Source organism: Berkeleyomyces rouxiae (assembly GCF_048999995.1).
Source record: "Berkeleyomyces rouxiae strain 22BRR77 chromosome Unknown BrBRR77_ptg000003l, whole genome shotgun sequence".
NCBI lineage: Eukaryota > Fungi > Ascomycota > Sordariomycetes > Microascales > Ceratocystidaceae > Berkeleyomyces > Berkeleyomyces rouxiae.
The window spans coordinates 1,210,485-1,233,378 of NW_027396493.1; the positions used below are offsets into that span (position 1 = coordinate 1,210,485).

General features: G+C 48.8%; 2 protein-coding genes across 2 annotated transcripts; both read right to left on the reverse strand.

Moving 5' to 3' along the window:
• Positions 1–9,179: 9,179 nt before the first annotated feature.
• On the reverse strand, positions 9,180–11,244 carry BROUX77_003527 (uncharacterized protein; the record flags this gene model as incomplete). The annotated part of the gene is made up of 2 exons (XM_073748188.1): positions 9,180–10,717; positions 10,821–11,244. The coding sequence occupies 2 exons, from the start codon at positions 11,242–11,244 to the stop codon at positions 9,180–9,182; spliced, it is 1,962 nt and encodes a 653-aa protein (XP_073605952.1).
• Positions 11,245–18,582: 7,338 nt separating this feature from the next.
• BROUX77_003528 (uncharacterized protein) lies at positions 18,583–21,006 on the reverse strand (the record flags this gene model as incomplete). The annotated part of the gene is made up of 4 exons (XM_073748190.1): positions 18,583–18,889; positions 18,945–19,305; positions 19,367–19,777; positions 20,781–21,006. 4 exons carry the CDS (start codon positions 21,004–21,006, stop codon positions 18,583–18,585), a joined length of 1,305 nt encoding a protein of 434 aa, XP_073605953.1.
• Positions 21,007–22,894: the final 1,888 nt, after the last annotated feature.

Below are 22,894 nucleotides of genomic sequence, written 5' to 3' on the forward strand. Positions count from 1 at the left end.
AGCTCGAAATAAATACAATGGAATAGTTTGTAGAACTACAACTACAATACGAGCCGCCCCACTCCAGACATACATACACACATAGTTGACGATGTCGGTATGTATTTAGTCACTTGATACCTGTAGTTATGATCGCTTCTTATAACCAACTTGTTGGTTGGTTGGCAATTTGTCCATGTCCTGTCACTGTCAGTCCATCCATTTCCATCTGAGCAGCAAACTCTTCAACGCCCGCCTCGGAATCGGCTGTCTTTTTTTCCTTTGCTTCTTTTTTGCCACTGGGCTCAGTTCAACGTGGCGGCTGAATGTAGATCAACACCACAGTCAGACATTTATATTTCTTTGAGGTGAACCGACTGCCACAGTGAATCCTGGAACTATTCTTGTATCCGAGTTTCATGTTTCGCGGGTCGGGGGTCCTCGTATGCATTCACCAGGCTGTCCAAGCCTTCTTTTTTTTTTTTTCCCCGTTGTCTTGGTGTTATCTTCCAACCCAGATCCTTGCTTTAGGGTTAATACATCCTAGACCCCCACGCCCTATCCCTCTGTGTGACCTGGTCTTCAGGCAATTGCAGCAATTGGTGAAGCCAATGTTGACGTCGAAGCTTCATTCTCCGAAGCCAAAGAGGCCAAGTTTTTCTACAAGTAAATACGCATTCCTAGTTCCACCTAGACCATAACCAACTACAGGAGCTCAACTGACCTACCTACCTAAACAGCCGGCGGAATAGTCAAATAGTCTCACCGAGACAGGGTCGAAAATAGAAGGGAGCCAGGATTGAGGAGACCAGGCCAGGTCCCCTGGAGCGGAAAGACAAGAGAGGACAAGGTAATGCCGGCCACAAATGCCCCAGAGACAAGTCCCTCTCGTGCAAAGAGAAGCCCAACTTGCGCTTCTCTGTGGAGAAAGAGGCTCTGTTCCACGGCATGTCTAATTGTACAGGTAGATTTGTATCATATCATGGCGTCATTCTGGAGATTGACATATTAGAGGAGATGTGAACCTTTAGCCTATTTAACCAGAATTACGCTCTTTTTTTGCGTCTAGAGCCAGGCTTGTTCTCGCTGACCCCCCTGCCTCAATGCCTCAATCCCAATTCGCCATGTAATGGGCACGGAAGAAAAAAAACAAGGCTGAGATTTGGTTTGTTGATTCATCGGTTCGGACTGCATATTTATAACTATACCATACCTGCGTGTACATATATATGTACAAGCCTACAATACCATAACTACCTCGTCCCCTTCACACGAAAAGGAAGCCAAAGGCCGCATGAAGGAAGCCACGATTTCCACAAATATGGAACAAGGCCGCGTGGTTTGCGGCCATCGACCGACACCCTAAAACGGCCGGATTCCATCTTCATAAGCAGTTTAGTTCCAGGAGGCATCAAAGTTGGCTTGACGCATGTTTTTCAGGGGTGAAGGCCCGCCGCTAACGAGACTTGTAAATGTACACATGTATGTAGTTAACTGGCTACAAGGAGAAACAAAGGCACATGTCAGTCTAGAAATGGGCCAACTATCCAAGTCCAAGCTTGAATGGAAATCGAACAATACATAGGATACACGTGCAATTTTGCATACTTGGATGTGCCCACCTTGTAGACAGAGACAGAGACACACGCATATCCTGTCCACGTAGGTTAGATGTCTGCGTGTGTGCATTTATCTACTTAGATATATGCGACTAACTATGTATATATTCACTTACATGTGCCTTTTTCCCCAATCCACACAACAAACATGTTTCCCATCCTCGTCACATGCAACACAGATATTATATAGTTCCAGTCGTAGCATATGCATTTAACCCATACACACATTTACTGCCGCATAAATGCATACTCACAACACCAAGCCCAAGGGCGAGGTTACAGTGAGCGAAAAAAAAAACGCACAGGCGGAGCTAGTACTAACTAGATGCTTCGGCACAAATAACACCGGAACATATAGATCCAGCATCTTCTCAAAAGAGCAAAAGCAGCGGTACGACAGAAACAAGAGCGCAAAAAAGCGATGCCGCGCCAAGACCGGCGACCGGTGGAACAAGGGCCAGAAGCAGAAGGCGCTGTATAGCGGGTACACGCATATGCAATAAAGAGCAGCTCTGCGGATGGATATAAAAGTGCACTACAAGAATATTCGCATCGCCAGAGTCCAGCAGCAAAGTATCACGAAGTGGAAAAAGAAAAGAAACAAAAGCTGGCGTCTGGAATAGGCGTAACCAACCAGCTATAAGCCCAGCTTCAACAAGAACCAAAACAAGACCCTGGTCCGACGCTGGAGGTGTCAAAGTCCCTGTAACGAGTTCTACGGCGATCTAGCCAATGACATATCATGCAAATAGTAGAACAGACAAGGTGGTGGTAGGGGGAGGGAGGAAGCATAGAAACCGAGACAACGAAAGTTCTACAAGGCATTCAAGGTGTTGTAGCTATACGCCCAAGTACATACGTCCAAGTATACCAAGTATACGGGCTGTTATTGCTGCTACTGCTCCTCTTCCTCTTCCACTCCTACTGCTACCATCACAGAAGAGACGAACAAGAAGGGGAAAAGCACAGAACGATGCAAGGAAGACTCTCCCAAGACAAGGGAGGGGCGCACAAACACATCAAAACACCACTAGGTAAAATCACGAGACACGGAAAAGAAAGAACAAGCACAGAAGGAAAAGCGCACCAGCCAGCCGGCGGCCTAGAGCTCTTGCGATATCCACCAGTATATAGAAGTGGTGAGGGGAGGGACTTGCACATATCCAAGTACACAAGTATGCAAGTATCAACATGACCATGGTGGAAACACTGTAGTCGGAAATAAGCCTATATCTTGGTTGCTATATTTCCAGTATCTGGTCTCTGGTCTAAACTTGTTGCCAAAGGGCGCGGGATGCCACATTTCAAGTTCATACCGCCTGTCCATTCTCGGGCTTGCGGCGTAGATTGCTACATAGCTCTCTTTTGTATCAGAGTGCCCGGTTGAGGGCCCCGGTAGATGCACGTTGTTGTCTTGACATTTAGTCTCAAGACGGTACTCTCAGACTCTCAGGCCAACTCTATATAACCTGAAATTTTGTCTAGGAACCCTTTCCTTCACTCACCGAGAAAGACTACCACAGTTCCAGTGCGTTGCGGTGAGGTGCGGGTAACGGTGGAGGGAGGACCCCTCACTTACTTGTATGCATATCTTGAACCGGTAATTAATGAGTGACAGGGACTTCCCCAACTTCGATCATGTCTCTTCACATTAAACCGCTATTCTCAAACCTTGGATATTTGCTAGGTCGAGCGTATTCTCCCCCTCATTGCTGCTGGTTCCGTGTTATTTTCGTGGCACACGAGTCACTCCTCCAAGGAAGCTGAAGCGTGGAATGCCCTGTCATAGCGGAAGCTAAAGCTACAAGTGTGTAGTTGAAAAGGTAAGAGCTACAGCCCCTGAAGGTCCAGATTCCCGCTGGCGTGGTTCTCTGTACAGCTAGTTGCATACATTGAGGAAGTCAATCTTGGAGCGGGATATTACCCAGGAATGGCGTAGCTTTGAATCCATTTCCTATTCAGAGCCCTTCTGGATCTGGTGGACACTGCAGAGAAGACAGGCCACTCGTCACTGTGATTTGCTGAGGACAATATGGCCGCGACATATTCCAAGACATGCATGCTGACACTAGTTAGCGGTACCACTAACGAGCTAGTTAGTCCGGCGAGTACAACCCACACAATAACTTGCGAGCCCTTGGGTCAGCAAACTGGAAAGAAACGCCGTTCGTCGAGGGGGGCCACCGTCTCCAAAAGCTTGAACAAGCCCGTAATATCCGGCATTTCGCAGGCTCGACTTGAGCGAACTGCACTCAAGGCCAGCTTCTTGGGAAAGGCCCAAGACACTGTGCCATGATTCACCCACCACGACCATACATGCATGCTGCGTCATACCTGCAGCTTCCCGCCTCCATGATTGTCGAGGTATGTAGTTATATTATTTTTTGCATCATTGCGGTACCCCCACAAACAATCGTATGGGGGAGGGGAAAAGGACACTGCTTGTTTTTTTTTTGTTTTTTTCATGTGACAACCAAACCATCCGTCGTGAAGGGGAGCGGAAGCAGAAGAGGAGATGAGAGAAGAGAAGAGAAAAGAAAAGGACAGGCAAAGAAAGAGATGACAGGGGGCGGAGGAACAGAGCAGAGGAGAGGAAGAAGGAACAAGGGAGGGAGACCTGTAACGACGACAGCCAAAAAGGGAAACGATACAACATGCAACACAACAAAGACGAAGCCCAGCCAGAGCAAGGACGACGGCTTGAGATCAGGTCAGTTGGTCGGTCGGTCTCCCGTCTGCCAACTTGAACTGCTGCTCTTCTCTTCACTGGGGTGTCGACTCCGAGTACGTATATCCAAGCAAGTAGTTAGTTGTACATAGTGGTAGATCCTGCGCATGAAGATTCACGCAACCACATCAGCATGCATGGCATGGCGTGCGCCGAAAAGGAAAGCCCCCGTCCATTGGCGGTAGCAGCAGATGGTCTTCTCTTCTCGTCTCGTTTCGTCTAGTCTCTAATATGCCTTGGGTTGCGCTGGCCTGGGCAGATTCTCGCAGCGGCACGACATGGGCGTGGGGGGCATCTACATACAATACCGAGGGCAAGATAAAGCACAAGTGTGTGTGTGTATGTTTATTCATACATCTAATCGCTTGTTGTATATCGGCAAGACAGGCCACATCCAGACACGAACCAAACAGCTCCCCTGCCGTCCACGCTCCTCGCTGAAAGCAACACCATCAACATGCTTTGACGGGAAGATCACCCGAAAGGGCAAAAGCTGGAAATGCTGTGCAGCCAAAAGGAACAAGGCGTGGCAAGAGAAGCACAGGGCATGGAAGCCAGAGGCCGAGACGGAGCCGGAGCCAACACACAACAAGACAAGACCCAACCAGCCTCCCTCTATTGCAGAGCCTCCCACGTTCGCTTTGCTCGCTCGTTCGTTTTTCCAGCAGTGCTTCAGCGCATTTCTCTATCCCTTGCGACTTGTCACCTGGAGCCCTGGCCCAAACCTGCATGGGGTCCCCGCCCCATGAGAATATGCATCAATCCAGCAAAGCAGCATGGCCAGAATGCCCGCGGAAAGCCAGATCTCCGTGGAGTGTGACGGTACTTCGACTGAAGAAAATAAATGCATGGACTACGGACGACATGAGGAGCCAATGCTCGGGCGCTTGTTCACAGGACGGCGGCGAAAGTTGCGTTCCCAGCAAAAGGGAAGGGCAGGACGCTTCGAACAACATACATCGTTATATATACAGATATAGATAGCGCAGTATTCCATCCAACGACCTGGCACATGTACCAACCTGGCAAAATGCCAAAGCCAAATCCACAAGGAGGCCCCCGAGGCAAAACGAAATTCCGCTAACCTGCATGCCAGGGCGTTTTGGCTCTGCAGATTCACCAGTGTTCTCGTGTTCCTCTCGTCCGATTTACCCAGGCCTGGACGGCCCTCTCGCACGAGACAGCCATGTAGCGAAAAGAGGGGAGAGAGAGGGGAAAAGAGAAGACCGTCCCTCCACTCCATCAGTGGCAACAAACAGCAGACAAAGGAAGACCAGAAAAGAAAAGGAAGCACAAGACACCGCACCAGCCAGGATGGCATGCAGAACATCTGGGGGACCCAGACCAGCCATAGGCCTGGATAGACGAGTATTTGCAGCAGCCCCGAAAAAAAAGCACGGTCAAGCAAGGGACGACCAGGTCACAGGGCAATCCGAGCGTGTATCCCAGAACCGGAAATCGCCAGTCAAGCCTCCATCTTCAATCGTGAGGCACCCTTGTCCTTGCCAGCCAGCCGAAGCTCACATGTGCCATCGAGCCAAGTAAAGTAGACTTGGCTGGCTGGCTGGTACGTCATGTGCTCATGCTCAGCCAAAAGGCCAACGCCGACGGCAAAGACAAGATCTTCCAGCTGGGACAGATGACCGTGACAGCATTGTCGTATGGCACAAGGCCAGGAGAGAATGCTCTCCCCCTCCCGTCTCCTCCCATGCCAGCGGCCGTTTGGCCCAGCAAGCCAAACATATGTCTCCCCCACCGGCAAGCGACCAGACGTCTTGTCCAGCCACCACGCCGCATCCCTCGTCACTTTCGTTTCTTTCTCTCTCTCTCCATGCAACGCTCCCATTGTTTTCCCGTTCCCAGAATAAGCATTCAAAGCCTCTGTAGCTGATATGGACGCCCACACAAAAGCAAAAAAAAAAAGCCGAGAGAAACCCGCGTGGGGGAGCCAGATGAGCCAGAATAAGAAACACCCCGGCAGTACGTCGTATTATGAGTGCAATGGCACGCAACCTTGTGCCTCGTGTCGCAACGGTAACATGACACAGACGCTGTACAACCATTCAAGTACAAGTAGTACAAGAGCGTGCGACAATTACTTGCTGGTGAGTAGTTGTACATGTAGCCAACAACCAGCAACGTTGGGGCGAGCAAAGAACGGTAGAGGGCCGTCGAAAGCCGGCTATTGCGTAGTGGGGAGCGCCGACCAGACGGTACAACAAAGGGCGCTACTTTGCGTTGCGCTGCTCTGTGCCGTGGCTTGTTTTGTTCATGCAGAGATTCCGCACAGCTTGCCGCAGTGCGCAAGATCAAAGGGATATGGTGGCCGGCGTCGCTCGGGGGTGAACACAAGGCTAAACCGTACCATATAGCGTCGACATGGCAGTTTGCAGAGAGAGATAGTGTGTGTGTGTGGATCAGAGTCTGGTTCTGGGGGTTGTTTGGATAGACGGGCTGCTGCTACTGGAGATTATGTAACAAAACGAAATCACATCGTCCTCCGTCGTCAGTACATGCATCTCGCGGAATAACGAATTGTAACTGAGTGGAATAAGAGGAAAGCAGTGTGTTGAGATGATCAAGCCCAAGGCCGGCCTGATCTGGGGGGGGGGGGGGGGGGGGGGGCTGCACGCTTCTTATCGAGGCTTCCAGGTACAAAGTATCAAAGACCACAAAAGATAACAGAGAGGTAATGAATGGAAGGTTGTCCTTGCAGCGCGGGAGATAGCCCACAGCCGGGGGAGAAGCCGCAGCCTGGGGAGGGGGGAGAGAAAGAGGAGTAGTTCCTTGTATGTGTCTCCCACTATCTGGTGGCAGGGCAATCTGCCGATTAACCTACAGATGGATCAATAGGAGAGGAAATATGAGAAGACTTTCACGTCGTTTATCAGCACTGATGTCTTCGCATCATCCCATTGTGCGCCGTCGTCCAGTGTCATAAAAGTCCCCAACCCTAACATGCTACACACTTCCAAACATGAATACTGGCAGCAAGAATGCGATCGATGTCAGTTCTTCGTATCAAGTTGGACTTTTGCCAGAGTGAAGCGCTGACGAGCTGGTGGTGGACACTTTGTACGTGGAAGGTCTAGGAGAGGATAGTTGGTTAGACAGACATGGAAGCACAAGAAGCTTGCAAGAAGCTGTTCTAGGCTATCACACAAGCTACGAGTGAAGCGTACATCCAGCTCTCTCGAGACAACTCCGACAGAATCATTGATATCAACCAGAAGTAACTACTAGGCGATGTCCTGTTCTTTTCACCAAGACGGATGGCGTACGGGACGGATATATTGCTCTATCGCTACACCTAGTACCTTGGAACTCTACCAGCACATCTTTAATACATGCTCATATGCATTCCAATTACCTGTCCAAGATTGCGAAGCATCCAACTGTCCCATCCTCTATTAATCATAGAGATTTCTCCACTACTTCTTCAAACCTGCACGGGTTCCAACTCCCGCAGTTCTTGGTGTCTGGGATAAGTGGAAACTCCGAATACGTCCCTCGCCACGTAGTTTTCGACATCTCATTATACATACGTCACCAGACATCCGCCATATCCTCCTAGAACCAGGCCTCATGGGCTTTCTGCATCACACACACACATGCACGTATTTCCTTCTTGTCGCCTCGCCCTTGGAGGAAGAGACCTGCAGCTCAGAGATACATGACTGGTCCCACGCAGGTAGCCCCGCGAAACGTATGCAGGTAGAGAGGACTCTTGAAAAAGGGGGGCCATCGAAAAATAAAGACGCTTAACTACTGAAAGAACGCACGACACATATGAGTAAAGGGATACCAATTATAGAGTCCGGTCTAGTGTCTGATTCGTTGCGACTTGGACATCGTGGAGTTGTACCTGTTGGATGTCTTGAGAAAGAATCCTCCCCGGCCCTCCAACCACTTGGAAACTATCACAATGCCATGGCTTGAGCGTCATTGAGAATGAACGCCTCTATCTGAATGACTCTATTAATATATTCGTAGAATCAAGTATTACATAAAACCCGTCCGGTCCAAGGAGTAGTGTCATGACTGCCCCAAACCCCTTTCTTCACAGCTCGACTGACGTTATAGTTTTTCATACTCTCAAGATTTTGATTGGAACCTCTTGCGAACAACGCCATGGTAAAATATAAGAAAAAAAAAATTTTAAAAAAAAAGCTTTTGTTTTGGTTTCATTCATTATCTAAAAACACTAGCATTCACTCGACCCCTTCTCCCCGCCCATAGAGCCGCAAGGCACTTGTCTTTATCCTTTCTCAAACTCATCCGAGTTCCCGTGAAATACACCAGACACATCCATAACGCCGCAATGCCGAATGCACATTACATGCCTGGCACATTCATACCTTCTAGACATACCCAACACGCAGCCCAGTCATTGCCGCCTCCCTGGAGAAGCCTGACTCAATACATGCAAATGAAGACAAGGACACACGGACGCTTCAAAGAAAAGAAATTTTTATCTAGCAAAGCATGACAAGAAACCGAACTAGTCCCATACAAACATATGCAAAGAAGCAATATCAGGGTCTTTATGAAAAAAAGAACGGAGTAAACGCCAATAGAAGGGGGGGAAATGTGACGATGGATATCATTTGTATGTAAGTCAGGAAAGATGTTCCTCTACCAAGGCAAATGGTAGTTGGGACGTGATGGAAATATGGCTAAGCAAACGTAGAGAAGGATGATAGAAAACGCTGGATGAATAAAAAATAATACAGCACCACTGTCGTCATGTTTCATAATGTGTGTGTGTGTTGTTACATAATTGGAAGACCGATAAACCGCGCGAGCCAGATATAAAATAAAGGGGAACAAGAACACACTGCAGGTGAACTTGTCTATGCAGACGCGGTGGGATACGGGGGCATAAAGTAGTTGAGGGTAAAAGGAGAAAGTACTCGGTTGTACCGCGCACGCTTAGTCGATTCGAGCTCTGATTCGTGCGTAGGCCAAGTACCACGAGTGGAGGGCTGCATGGCGTTGAACATGTTCTGCGGGAGTTTGTCGCTTCCGCAGTTCTCGTAGGACATGACAGAGAAGCTACGCTTAGACTTGAGCGAAGAGGTATTGGGCTGCGACTTGAAGTCGTGCAGAATCCGCGCGGCTTCTTCGTCAACAAAGCTGATGGGTGACTGAGTAGTAGGTACACTAAAGTCACTCAGTGGCATGATCTCGGTAGTCTTTTGCTCGTGAATGTCAGGAAGTGTGTAGCTGTTGCTCCGACTGAGGCTAGAGCCCTGCATGCGCACATTCCACATCGATGCGCGAGGGGCACCGACGAGGCACGGCAGCGACGCAGAGGCAACACTAGTATCGTAGGCGGAGGTGCAGCTCACAGATGACATGGAGCGAGAGTCATCTGAGATCATTGAAGCGGGCGAAGAGCTAGTCGAAGGCTGCGTAGCCAAAGGCGAGCGTCGCAATGGGGGCATTGAGACGGAGCAGGCACTAGGGGAGGAAGTCATGTGATATCTCTCAATGTTCCGAGTAGTGAATGTGGCGTTGGCGCACTCCATTGCCAAAGCCATGGAGCGATGGTTAGAAGTAGTCGACATGTTGGAGGCGACTGAAAAGGCCGAAGGAGTCGGGCTCGCAGCAGGAGCAGACATTCGCATCGGAGGCAGAGACATGTGGCCGTGGGAGGAACGGCGGATGGGAGCGTTCGCGATGACGACAGTTTCAGCGCCGATGGTCGAAGAAGTATTTGCGCGGGGCATGGGCGACAGCACTCCCGAAGCGGGAGCATATGAGGGTGAAGGTGAAGGGGAGTTGAAAAACATTCTACTCAGGGACGAAGGCTTGGCACCCAAGTCAACATTCGTAATCTCGGGGTCCAGATCAAGAATCATGCGTTGCCAGCGAAGTGTCGCGGCATCCTTGTCGCGGCCATTGGCACCTGAGCCAGAGGGAGGAGGCGGGAAGTTGAGGTTGAAAGTAGTCCATCGGGAGAACAAAGACTCGGGAAGGTGAAGCTTCCAATTGATGGCCTGCAAAAATGCAATTTCATTCTGGTTGATTTCGGAAATCGGAAGACCAGAGATCTTGCTCCAAGCTTTCGCAGAGTAATTCCGATCCTGAAGGTACTTGGATGCCAAGATCAGCGAGATGAGAAACATGCGACGGCCACATTGCAAGGCCCGTGAAGTAGAGTCACGAGATTGATCCTTGGCAGAGTTATTGTGTGCAGATATGTGAGGCTTGATGAGAATCAAGTAGTACATCGCAACCTGGAGGGTGGAATAAGACGTCCGTGATCGACGCAGTGTTTCCTCGATAAAGGTGCGCAGCTTCAAAGGCGACTTGGAGCTCCGGTAAACTTGACATTGCGTGGCAGCAGAGAGAGGCCATATGGCTTCAACAATTAGGGTCGCAGATTCTAAGGGAACCGAGGAAAATGTGAGTATGCAAGACCGGCTGTGACGATGATTTCAAAGCTGTAACGTAACCATGGTGCATGGTCCACGCCACGTTGAACTTACCAACCAGGGTGTCGACGAAATTAATTTTACGCTCGGATTGGCGGACGAGGGTAGGAACTGTTCGGGAGCGGCTGAGGTTTCCGGTACGGCGAGGGTTATGCGAAGCGGGAGCAGAGGTCGCAGGAGCGGTCACTATTGGTAAACGCGGAACCGAGGCGTCGAATGAAAAAATCGAAGGAAGTCCAGCCGGGTAAGAAGCGTTAGCGCTAGAGGCTAGGGCGCCGGAGGTTGCGGAGGCATCGGTGCAACGGTATGACAAGTGGCAATCATCGTAGTCGGACACTGAAGAAATCGAGGTTTGAGAGGAAGAAATTGACGAAGTGTCGAAAATGTCAGAAGTGAATGAGGACGTTATACGGTGAGGACTGCCGCCGTAAACAAACTCGGACGGCGAGGCAGAAACGAGCGCAGAAGGGTGTCTCATTTTGGAGGTTGATGATTGGGTATGGGCGAGGAAAGTCCGTGGTCTGGTTTCCTCCAGTCGTCGTTTGAAAACAAAATAAAGTCGCTAATATATCGAGGTACTGACAGAGTGTATAGACTTTGTGGTTTAGTTCTTCAGACGCAGAACAAACTGGCTCGAGTGGCTTTGGTTTTCGGCAGAACAGAGACGACTGGAGGAGAGTGTTTTCTCACAATAACCATCGCAAAGAGGGCGGGTATGTGAGTGAGAAGGCGATGGTAGGTATAAGAAGCAAAACAGCCAGACGAGGCTGTCACCAATATCTTGATATCTTGAGAGGGCCGACAAGCCAAGGATTTAAACCGGATCCAACAAGCAAGTGGATTGAGGGTATTCGCAGGCAACCAAGGCTAAGCAGTCATCTGACGACAAAGGGCAGCTGTTTAACTAGGTTGTAACCCACTGGTAGCCTGGCTGGGGCGATAGTTGAAGACACGAGAATGGAATGGAAGAGGAAGGGAATATAAAGGTGTGGAAGAAAAGGAACTAACGGCGTAGACAAAGAGAGAGGGAGAGAAAGGGCAGAGGCCTCATGAAACGTCGGAGGATGACGAGTTCTGGGGGTGGAAATCGAGACAACGAGAAGTAGTCAGAAAGAGGCGATGCAAAGGCGAAGGCACGCTAGGATGAGGGTTCTAGAATATAAGCAGCTGAACAGGAAATAATAAAAGGAGGGTATTAAACAACAAGAGCAGAGGATGTATAAATGGTAGAAAGGAAGAAGATGAACAAGAAACGGCAAAAGAGATATGGCTCAAGGACACTGAAGCAGAAGCAAACGACGCGACGTCTTGAAAACAGTCGGCTACCCAATTAAGGAAAATGAAGCCGGAAAATAGAGTGCGCAGCAGACACAAGGCCAAGTCCAAGCGCAGCGCAGTCAACCTGAACGGGAACAAGGAGCCCAAGCAATAAGAATAAGGGACGCAATCTCAATCAGTCTCAGTCTCGACGATGGCAGGAGAATGGGAAGGCTGAGGAAACAAGATATCGGCTGCAAGGTACGGATTCTGAAATGTGGTGATGTCGTATCGTGCAATGCAGTTAGGCAGCTTGTCAGGTGTAGAGTGACCTTTCTCTCAGAGCCTTGAGATGAACGATCGCGCCCGGAAACACATGCGATAATCTATAGCAAGGGAGGGAGAGGGGGCGAAGGAGAAGGGGAGTCGCGGGTAAAAGTACAAATGGAGTTCAAAATGTCCTGACATAAGTCGCTGAGGCGTGCTTTGATAAAAAGAAATAAGGGTCAAACTGGCCAAGTCGGGAAGCATGAAAAAACAGAAAGAAAAAAAGGACAGCCTCAGTGAGAGGAGAATGACTCTTACTCACGTTACAGAGCCCAACAGCCGGGGAACAGCAGTCAGAGGGTGTGAATCAGTGGAGGCGGATCGCTGGACGCCGAGGTGGACAGTGCTGTACCAGCTGGTGGATGACACTCCATATTAGTGGCTGCGATGACTCTATTGCGCACTACGTAATAGACACGCTGCTTCTTTCTTGTAGATTCCGCCTGTGTATACAGGTAGACCGTGTGATTGGCGCTGTGCTTCCTTCTTCTGATTCAGGTCCAGGCCTGTTGGGTTTGGTCAGGGGGGATGGCTAGGAGTCTCATCTTGGCGTGTTTTGTTCCAAGTTATTAGGCATCCGAACGGAGTTAGCCTTCTTAACTTGGCTCTCCTGCTCCTCTATGTATAGCCTATAGGACTCTTGTTGTGCCTCCTCGGCTTTTGCCAGGCCACGTCCTGACAGTATATGCATCCGTGTATGCGTACGGGGTGTTAACACGCATACCCAGTGCTGAATTCTAGGGGGGGTGGCAGGCAATGCAATCCGCAGCTTGGTGGGCGCAGCCCGAAAGAATCCGTAAATACAGGGGCTTTGCCTTCGTGTGTATTATGTACATACATTTGTAGGTGGTCCGACAACAGCGCTGGTCTTGTCCATATGTACACACATGAAAATGCAAGTGAAATGATTATTTTCAGACGCCCGGCGAGACCTTGATAACCAAGGCGACCGATCAAATCATGGAACCCGATGACCGCGGTTATTAATCACGTGCGCCACAAATCATGAGCATGAGAGATCGAGCCTTGTCCATCGTTGCGGATGTTTTCCCTTCTCGAGAGAATCGCGCTAGGTCCATCTGTCTCCTCCCACTCTTCCGATCACAAGACGCGACACATGAGGCGTCGAGTGCGTAGGTGCCATCGAAAACCTAAAAAAGCAGACTCCGCCGCTTCGCAAGCGCCGGATCGGTGAAATCACAATGCAAAGCCCTTTGACCTGGTCATTTGGCTTTGCCACTGTTAAGCCGGCGCAGAGTAAGGGCGTCAATGAATAATTCAATGACGCAATATCGCCCACTGGGCTCTAGTTAAAATACACAGACAACAATGATAACCACAACTTCAGCCGTTTAGACAGGCGCAGGCGCCAACGCAGACATTGGCACAGGCATCAGAGGGGCCATTGTACTTGCAGTGGCAACAGTTTGAGGCAGAGTCCCTCGTGCTTAGGTTTGGCTGTGTTGCGCAGTGCGTGCTGGCCTGTGGCTGTAGCCAGCGCCCGTGCTCGAGCCCGGCTGAAGGTTTTTTATTTCAGCTGGCCAATGACAAAGTGCAGATCTTTTCACTTTATGGTAAAAGACGCTTTTTGCTGGTTCAATGGCAACAGCCACAGTGTGTGCCACCAGGTCAGACGAGACTATCTGGCAGCCACTCCTTGATACAATTGGCATGAGCCGTCATAGTAGACTGGCATGAAACGATATCCATCTCGGAACATCAGAATAGCCAAGTCATTTTGATGTTTCCTAGACCCAGGCTTTGTTCGAGTCATGAGCTCACATGACGTTCGGGAGGTGCACCAAGATGCAATGTCTGGACTTGGCCAGAGTCAAGACGACACTTGTTATCGGTCGACTCTTTTCTTTTCTGTTTCGGGGTCTTTTCTCCGTACAATGAGTGGGCACATAGACATGGGTAGGAATAGGGATGGTGACGGATTCGGGTTTAGATTGTGCTTGTACAAATAAGGAATAACTCTTACCAAAAAAAGACTACTCATTCGCCCAGGCCCAGGAGGTGAAGAGATGCCAGAGTTTACGGACTTCAGCGAAAAAAGGCGTTGAAGAGATGAGGACAAGGATGACCAGAGAGGCCTTGGGTGATGGTGGCAACTTGATCGTCGGTGGCCTCAAGTCTGCATAAATCAGGTCGTGAAACAATCTTCCATACGACAGCGAGCGGCCGTAGTGAGCCAAGTCGTGGAGTTTTGCCAAGTACAATCCGCAAAGGGCGTCACGAAGTGCCTCAAGTCTGAACCGGCTTGTGATGTGGGTATGACTCGACAGCCAGAAAAAGTCGAGGAATAGACAGCGTCTCAAAACGCGTTTCCTGTGTGAGTGGTGTCCGGCCGGTTGCAAAAAAAGAAGAAAAAAATCACTCAAATGCGCCAAATGCCGCGGCCGCAACAGGCAAAAGGAAAAAAAGTGGCGGAGGTGAAGTAGACAAGAATTCAAGACGCCAAGAACACCTTCAAAATGCGCCCGGAAAAAAATTGTGCATCAACGGAGGCTCAAGCCACGAAGCCAAAAGAAGAACCGAGAAAACCAGCGCCGGATGACTCAAAAGTTTACACGGGAAAAGTTTCAATGGTAGAAACACAAATAGAGGACAGAGTATCAAAAAGCCAGCCGTTCTCCGAATATGCGCCCCTTCCTCTTGTGATGGCAGGCCTGGAAATTTCAACATGGAGACACTGCTAACATGATGGGCTTTGCGGTGTTTTGACTCTTGGTAGTTACTTTAGCAGCGAAGGCCACTAAATTGCACACCATATTTGGACTGTCTGAATGATATGATAGATTACAATGATCAGGGGTATAGAGGGCGGCTAAATTCACCACAAACTGTTAGTGGGAGAGATGGAAAATAGCCTGTATTGTAAGGGTTTAGGTGTGATTCTCCGATCCTCACACATCTCCATACAGTCCACAGAGGAAAATGACATTCTTCCCTCCAGACTCATATGAAGCAAAAGGGTCTAAGGAAAGGAAACTCAAACCTTCAATCTGAAACCTGTCGATCTACGGAGATGATCTTAATAGCTGAAGAAGCCATGCCATATTGGAGTGTCGTCGTCAGCAGTAGGAAGAAGCAAATATGAGAGTGGTGGCCCAGACGATTAGTGATTCGGACCCGAATTGCTGCAAGCATCCAGGAGCAGCGGCCACAAGAGCGGAAAAAGGTGAAGTTTTTGGTAGACAGATCGACTTTCCAAGAGTCCAAGCTGTCCTATCAGTGAGTGAATAAGCTTCCCAGAGTCCTTGCCATGTGGATGAACATCGTCCTTCAACTCTTTCAGGCCTTGGAGTCAGTCTGCTGCCATGCGACCCGCCCCACCTTTCATGCTCCGTGATGTGAAATGGAGGATCCTTAGTGGCCAACAGTGGTTCTCGTGGCTTACTGTGCAGCTGCAGCTAGGGTCTTTGATGAACGGGGTTATGATTTTTGTTTCCGTGGATGTTCATGTTCTGGTTTAGGCCGAGAACTGACAGGTCACGCTTTACTTGTTGTGATCCTTCAACAGGACTTGCACCTACATACGTAAGATTTTCCTTTGCGAAGAACCTAGAGTTTGTCTCCATCAATTATAATATGAGTCGTCTCCAACCCTATCATCTATCGGGTTCGACAGAGTCCATGTGTCTTGGGCACCACCGAAATAATGTAGATAGATGATGCCTTTACACAGTGGGAACCAGGAAACAACCAAAAGTCGGTGGCGTTCCATGACAGACCACAATTACAAAGACACCGAGGCCCAATGGTCTATACAGGTGTTAGAATACACTTGGTCTCCTTCCAAAGGGTGGCTAAGGGAGGAAAGCCAAGACAACGAGATATGACCGGTTTATCCGGCACATGAGATAAACATTTTTCCGACTGATGTACCTATATGTATGGTTACTTAACCCTATGTCATGTTGTTAGAGCCCTAACCACACGATTATGAAAATAGCTTTGGTTGGATGGACAGGTTGTGCTTTCCAATACAAATGTGTGTGAATGTACGGACATGTAGGTATTTAATGATTGTCCGGGATAGAAAGAGGCTCAAACAAAGCCGCGTTATTCTCATGAGCACAAGCACCCATGCGCATCAATAGACACCGATTCGTTTTCTCATGACCAGGCCGTCGCCTGTAACGTGCCAATATTCGTGTTACGCTGAAACCATACGCGAGTACTCGGTACGAATGTTGATAATTTCACCACGTCAACCGGTTCCAACAGTGTTACCAAGTAATTACACAAATGCTTAGCTAGTTGCACTTTTAAACGGTCGTACTTTTATGTGTAGAACTACATGATTCCCCAGAATCTCCATTGAATACGGCGGCTGACTCAGCTTTTGGGTTATTATGTCCTGCTTTGGTAATCAAGCCATATCATGTAGCTAGTTATCTAGGATTTGCTCATAGTTACAGGTTGCAATGTAATCTTGTTCGCAGTGTTATAAATTTCTGGGCGGCGGCTCTGACTGGGGTCACGAGCATCTCCCAAAGCCTCCGAGTGTGTATGTTTTTTCTTGAAAAAAAAAAAAAGAACATGTACACAAGTACACTACTACTACCACCACTAACCACAAGCAGACACTAATCCAGACATGACATGATCGTGCTATATCTGTTCCTACAGAGCTGGCCTCAAAAGCCAAACTCATAGTCAACCAAGACAAAACAGAGGCTTGGAGGTTCACTGTGACTCACCACATGTACGATGTATGATTGTGTTCTACAAACTTGCCCTTGTCTTCATTTTGCCTCCCATCGCTCGATTTTTCCATTTTGAGACCGCTGAGGGACCATGGAAGCACTGGACACGATGACGGTGCAGAAAATGCCTTGACGACCATGACGCACATCTTTTGAGCGATCATATCGGGTCTTGTCTTGCCATTAACCCGTGACATCGTATTGCACAATTTGCTGAGTAATGGCAAAACCCGCGATGGTTGAGTGGCTGTTCGACAGTATTTTAGGATTAACGTCAAAGGACAGTGTCACCATGACACATTTATTTCATCAACTACAAATACGTTAGTTAGTTAGTTACGCTACCTGGGGATTTTGTCATATGCAAACTGCTGGACCGGACCGTCTACATGGAAAAGTAGGGTCATGAATTGTGTCTCCCCAGGTAAGCCTCCGCGCGTTGTTCAACTGCAAGAAAAAAATAGACGTGTACACACATGTTTATCTGTACGTATACAGCTGGCACAAGGCATGGTGCATACGACGGCAGTACAAATGTAAGCAAACTGGCAAAGACAGGGACCAAAACGAGAGATGCGGTGAGGCTGGCCAGATTTACGAGTATATGCATGTGTCATTTACGTAAGAAGAGAAAAATTGCCTGGTGCACACGACATGACTAATCCGCACCCGGCCATGCTTTTAGAAACATCACTCAACGACATCGACGCCTGATGAAAGAATCAAAACAAGGGCTTCCATCACATGACTGAGATCGTCGGCAGCCAGATCTCAATCCGCTGGCATTTGTTGGGTTGCAGGTCATCCATTTATGCATCCATCTAAAAACCCGAGGCAAGCTTGGATCACCGGCATCTGCCAATAACCAGTCTGCTTTCGCATGTATCGCATCCTTCTTTCTTCCCCTCCCTCTGGGTGGTTATCTGGATCGGCCCAAACCCGGTCTTGTGGCTCGTGATGCGCTTGAGTCTGCTTCCTTCGAGCCATCCCATTTCCTCCTAAAACCAACATGCTTGCACGCTACGGAAAAAGTCTCCCCACCGTATGACTCTTGTCCCAATCGTCCGTTGGAACAAGGTAGAAGCATCAACATCATAGCAAGAGATCTCTCTCTCACACACACAGATCATGTGAAGCCAGAAGCATACCTGGCAACCACCCTATGCTTCCATTCCTAGACAGAAATAGGCTGCCATGCTTTTGTTTGTAAACTTTACTCCTCGCGATGTAGGCCCTCGTCAGAGTATTTCAAGGCACCAACACAGTCAGGATGTGGGCCTCAGTTTTATTCGAGCTTAGAAGCAAATAGACAATGACACATGTCACGGCATGTAAGACTGCGAGTCAAAGTACATTTCTAATCAAAGGGGGAGAAGGCCTCATGTAATAGTGATGAATTTAATATGCCCAGCAAGGACAACTGAACTAAACCAGAAAGACAAGACGGGTGTATTGAGTCGAGAAAAAAAGAAAGACAGGTACCATTATGCAGTGTTATCATCTTGTACGTTTTGCATTTAGGAAGCCATGTAGGTGCTGGCATCAATACCGTTGGCGGGATACTCGGGAAGGGCAACCTCGAAGCGCTTCTCGATGGCCTTCAGTACCTCACGGTCCTCGTCAGAGCTGACGAAAGAGATAGCCAGACCCTTGGTACCGAAACGACCGGCACGACCAACACGGTGGAGGTACGAGTCAGCATCGGCGGGGAGATCGTAGTTGATGGCGAGGTTGATGCGCTCGATATCGATACCACGACCAAAGACGTCAGTGGCAACGCAGATACGCTTCTTGAAGTCCTTGAATTCCTTGTAGCGGCGGATACTAAGCATCTAGTTAGTAATAGATTCTAGCAGAGAAGATATATTGAATGGCTTACCGTTCTTCCTGGCTAATACCAGAGTGCACAGCAATGGAAGGGAAGTTGCACTCGCGCAGCAGCTTGTCCAGCTGTGTGCAACGAGCAGTGCTCTTGACAAAGATGATGACCTGGTTGAACTGAAGGTCGTCAAGAAGCTGGTTGAGTTTACGGTTCTTTTCACGCTCTTCCAGGGCCAAGTAGTACTGCTGAAGACCGTGCAGAGTGAGCTTGGTGTCTTCATCGACGTAGTGCTCGGTGGGGTTCTGCATGAATTTGCGGCAGATGGGCTTGACATCCTCAGACAGAGTGGCGGAGAACATCATCACCTGCTTCTGCTGAGGAGTAGCACGGAAAATTTCCTGAACATCACGGCGCATGTCTGTTCATGTTGTTAGCAATAAGTTCAAAACAGCAATGTTGAAATTGCAGATGGAACTTACCAATCTGGTCGAGCATCTTGTCACACTCATCGAGGACGAACATGCGGACACTGCCCAGACGCAGAACCTTGTCACGGACCAGAGCGTTGAGACGACCAGGAGTACCGACGATAATGTGAGGGCAAGTATCCTTGTTCTTGATGAGCTCGATATCCTTGGCGATGGAAACACCACCGTAGAAGACGCCAGTACGGATATCAGGCAGGTACTTGGAGAAACGGTTGTACTCGTTGCGGATCTGGAAAGCCAGCTCACGAGTATGGCACATGATGAGAACAGAGACCTCACCATCAACAGGCTCAAGGCGCTGCAGAGTGGCGAGCGTGAAGACGGCAGTCTTACCAAGACCAGACTTGGCCTGGCAGATTATGTCACCACCTAGGAGAGCTTGGGGAATGCAAGTCTGCTGGACTGTTGGCGTGGAAGAACGAGGTTAGATTAAGAGTTCCACAAGGTAGATATTTGGTCAAAGTGTCAAGTCAAAAAATACGAAGGAAATGGTAGCACAAGAAGGGTGGAAGAGTTGAGGAGGGAGTAGGCCCGAAGAAGAAGAAGAGTAACGCAAGCGACGTCGATGATGGTGAATAATCGATTGTTTTGACGTTTAGAAGGGCGCAGAAAACGACACGAGGTATGGAATCAGTGCCATGATAGAACTGCTTGAGACCCTGGAGACTTGTCCAGAACTTGATGCCAAATGAATCAAATGAACCGGGCTTATGCGAAAGATGACAAATGCCACCATGCCCATTGAAATGTCGGATATCAAGTGCCGATCCAATGAACATCAGTTAAGATGTCTTGTAGGTGGCAATGAAAGATAGGCCAACTTGATGTTGACTACTTTCGTTGCAAGGCTCACGAGTATAGGAAAGCCAGGCCTCAAAGTATCACCTTCACCGGCCATCTCCCCATACCGTTACATCCCCAGGCGACGCTTCATTTTCAGAATTGTCGTGGAATCAGAGTAATGAAGTAAAATAAAAAGCTATGCGTATCCATTTCTGGGGCATCTCAATACTTTCATCATCTAGAGAAGATAACTTGAAACATGATTCCCAGTCAATTGAGGTAGGGCACCACGCAATTGAGTCTAGAAATCAATGATTCAAAGCTGGCTGAGCTGTCTCAAGCTGCTGGGCTATCCAATGACCTTGGAGATGTATTTCAACCCCCCTAGGGCCACTAGACTGACACAAGCCACATTGACGCGTATGCAGGCAGACCTGCCTATTGCATGTCGGCCTGCATGACCGCGGCATTGCTGATTTGCCGCATGCCTTTGGGAATAGGCGTGATACCGATAGATGTTGCTCTGATGGGCCTTGGCGATATTCTTCTTCTTCTTCGAACTTTGGGGATTGCAATACGATGGGTGGATGCTTGAAATAAGGCAATTAGAAGTGTAACTGACCCTCGGAAGGATGTTCGAAACCGCAGTCGGCGATGGCGCGCAGGAGTTCTGTCTTCAGGAAGAAGTCGCGGAAACCGGTAGAGTGAATACCGACGTAGGAGCCCTTCTTGTCGACAGGCTCGGCGCCAGCAGTCTCCTTCTTGGTGGCGGCGGTGGCGGCCGAGGTCTCCTTGTTGGTGATGACCTCGTCATCGGAGTAGTCGATGAGATCCTCCTCAGCAGACATTGTGGCGGATGATCGAGTTAGACGGGTAATTGGCGAAGAAACGGGAGTGATCGAGCTGAAGTCGCGATCGAGTCAAAGCTGTGCTGAGCTTCAAAGGACAGAGAAGGCAATGATTCAAAGACGTGGACAATGGGCAGAGCAAGAGCGATAAATAAGAACAGGCTGAGAAATTCCTGGGAGCAAGAATCTCAAGCAATGGGTCGTCTTGGTGATGGATGAAGGCAAGACAACAGAAAAAGAGACGGTGAAAAAAAAAAGAATTCAAAAGGAGAAAAAAAAGGATGGAGAAGGGGGCAAAGGGCGAGGAATGGGAGCTGATCCTTGAAATGGACAGCAAGGCTGGCTTTTTCCGCCTAACACCCTGGATGGAAGGCCAGAGAATGTGTTTATGCAAACGCGTTGAGCGTTGAGCCAATTAAAACTCATGGCTGGCGCGCCATGGCAGTCAGGTCTGCCAGCTGCCAAGTATCGGACACCAGCTGTCACATCATTGAGCTCACCGAGAAACTTACCGAGAAACTTCTGCAACAATCGGTGATAACTACATGTCATGACCAAACTGTTTGGGCTATGTTTACCATTTCTAGCTTAGTTACCTCTATTTTTTTTACCGTCTTTTTGTTTCCACTTGAACTTTCCCTCACTCAAACCATTCATCATTCATACACAAAGTCACAATGGAGAATCCACCTGTTGAAGAGCCTGCAATCCCTACAGCCAAACATCAAAAAACCCAAAGCAATAAAAGTAACCCCAAAGGGAGGGCATCTCAAGGACCCAAGTCTCTGAATCAAGCAAACGAAAACCCACAAAGAAAGCCCAAGGGCAAACAAGGTGGGGAGTCAACGACAAAGCAATCTGTACCAAATCGTCATGCATACCAACGCATGAACTACCTCTATCAAGCTGCGCAGGTCATGGTTTCCCAAAAGCTACGGCTCCAGAGCGATAATTTTACTGCTAGTATCAAACCTGAGACTGGATTGAACTCCTTCCAGGAATCCAACACAACTGCCGATATTACTACTCAGGCCCAGATTCAAGCCCTGGACAACTCGGCAAGACGAATGAACAGCACCCTTCGCAATGTAGCACAGCGCATGCAAGTACGGCTATCCACGGACATTAAGCGGAGCCTATGTCGAGACTGCAATACATCTCTACAACCTGGAACGGGGAATTCCTTCTCGCAGATCAGCTCAAAGGATACTCTACTTGAAGTGTCATGTGTAGCCTGTAAGCGTGTCAAGCGGTTCCCACTACGTGAGGGAACACCAAAGCATGCCGATGTGGATGAGATGGTGGCCGAGAAAATAACCCCACGAACACTAAAACAAAGAAAACGACTGAGGGAAAGGAAAGTGAGGATGAGACAGAAGGCAGAAATGACGCGCAAGAAGATATTGGCTGCTGCTGCTGTATAGCCCGTTCTGTCTTCGTATCTTGGTTTGATATTGGTCTCATAAGTACTTGATAGTAATATAATCTTTGTTTAAATTCATAGAAACATCTCATCATGCTGCGACATAATCAGCTATTTCCTTGTTGCAGGCTGCTGTTGGACTGACTCCTCGCCAAGTACTTTACTCGCTGCCATGAATCTACATGCATTTAGATGGTTAACCAATGTCCTTGTGAACGTGTTGCGTTTATGTTTTCTTACAGTCCACTGTGCCAGGCGCCGAGACCTCTCATAGCCTCTGCCTGAACACTTGTCATACGAAGCAAGTTTTCTGTATCGGCCAGATTCCCAGAAAGCTGGGCTAACTGGCCTTGTAGGGTTGCCTAGATGGGAGGTTGTTAGCTCTGCTCCATTTGTACAGAGTAAAAGATGTGCTTTACCAGTTGGCGCTGCTTGACTGCGCCGCTTCCAAGAGCCATAGAGGGC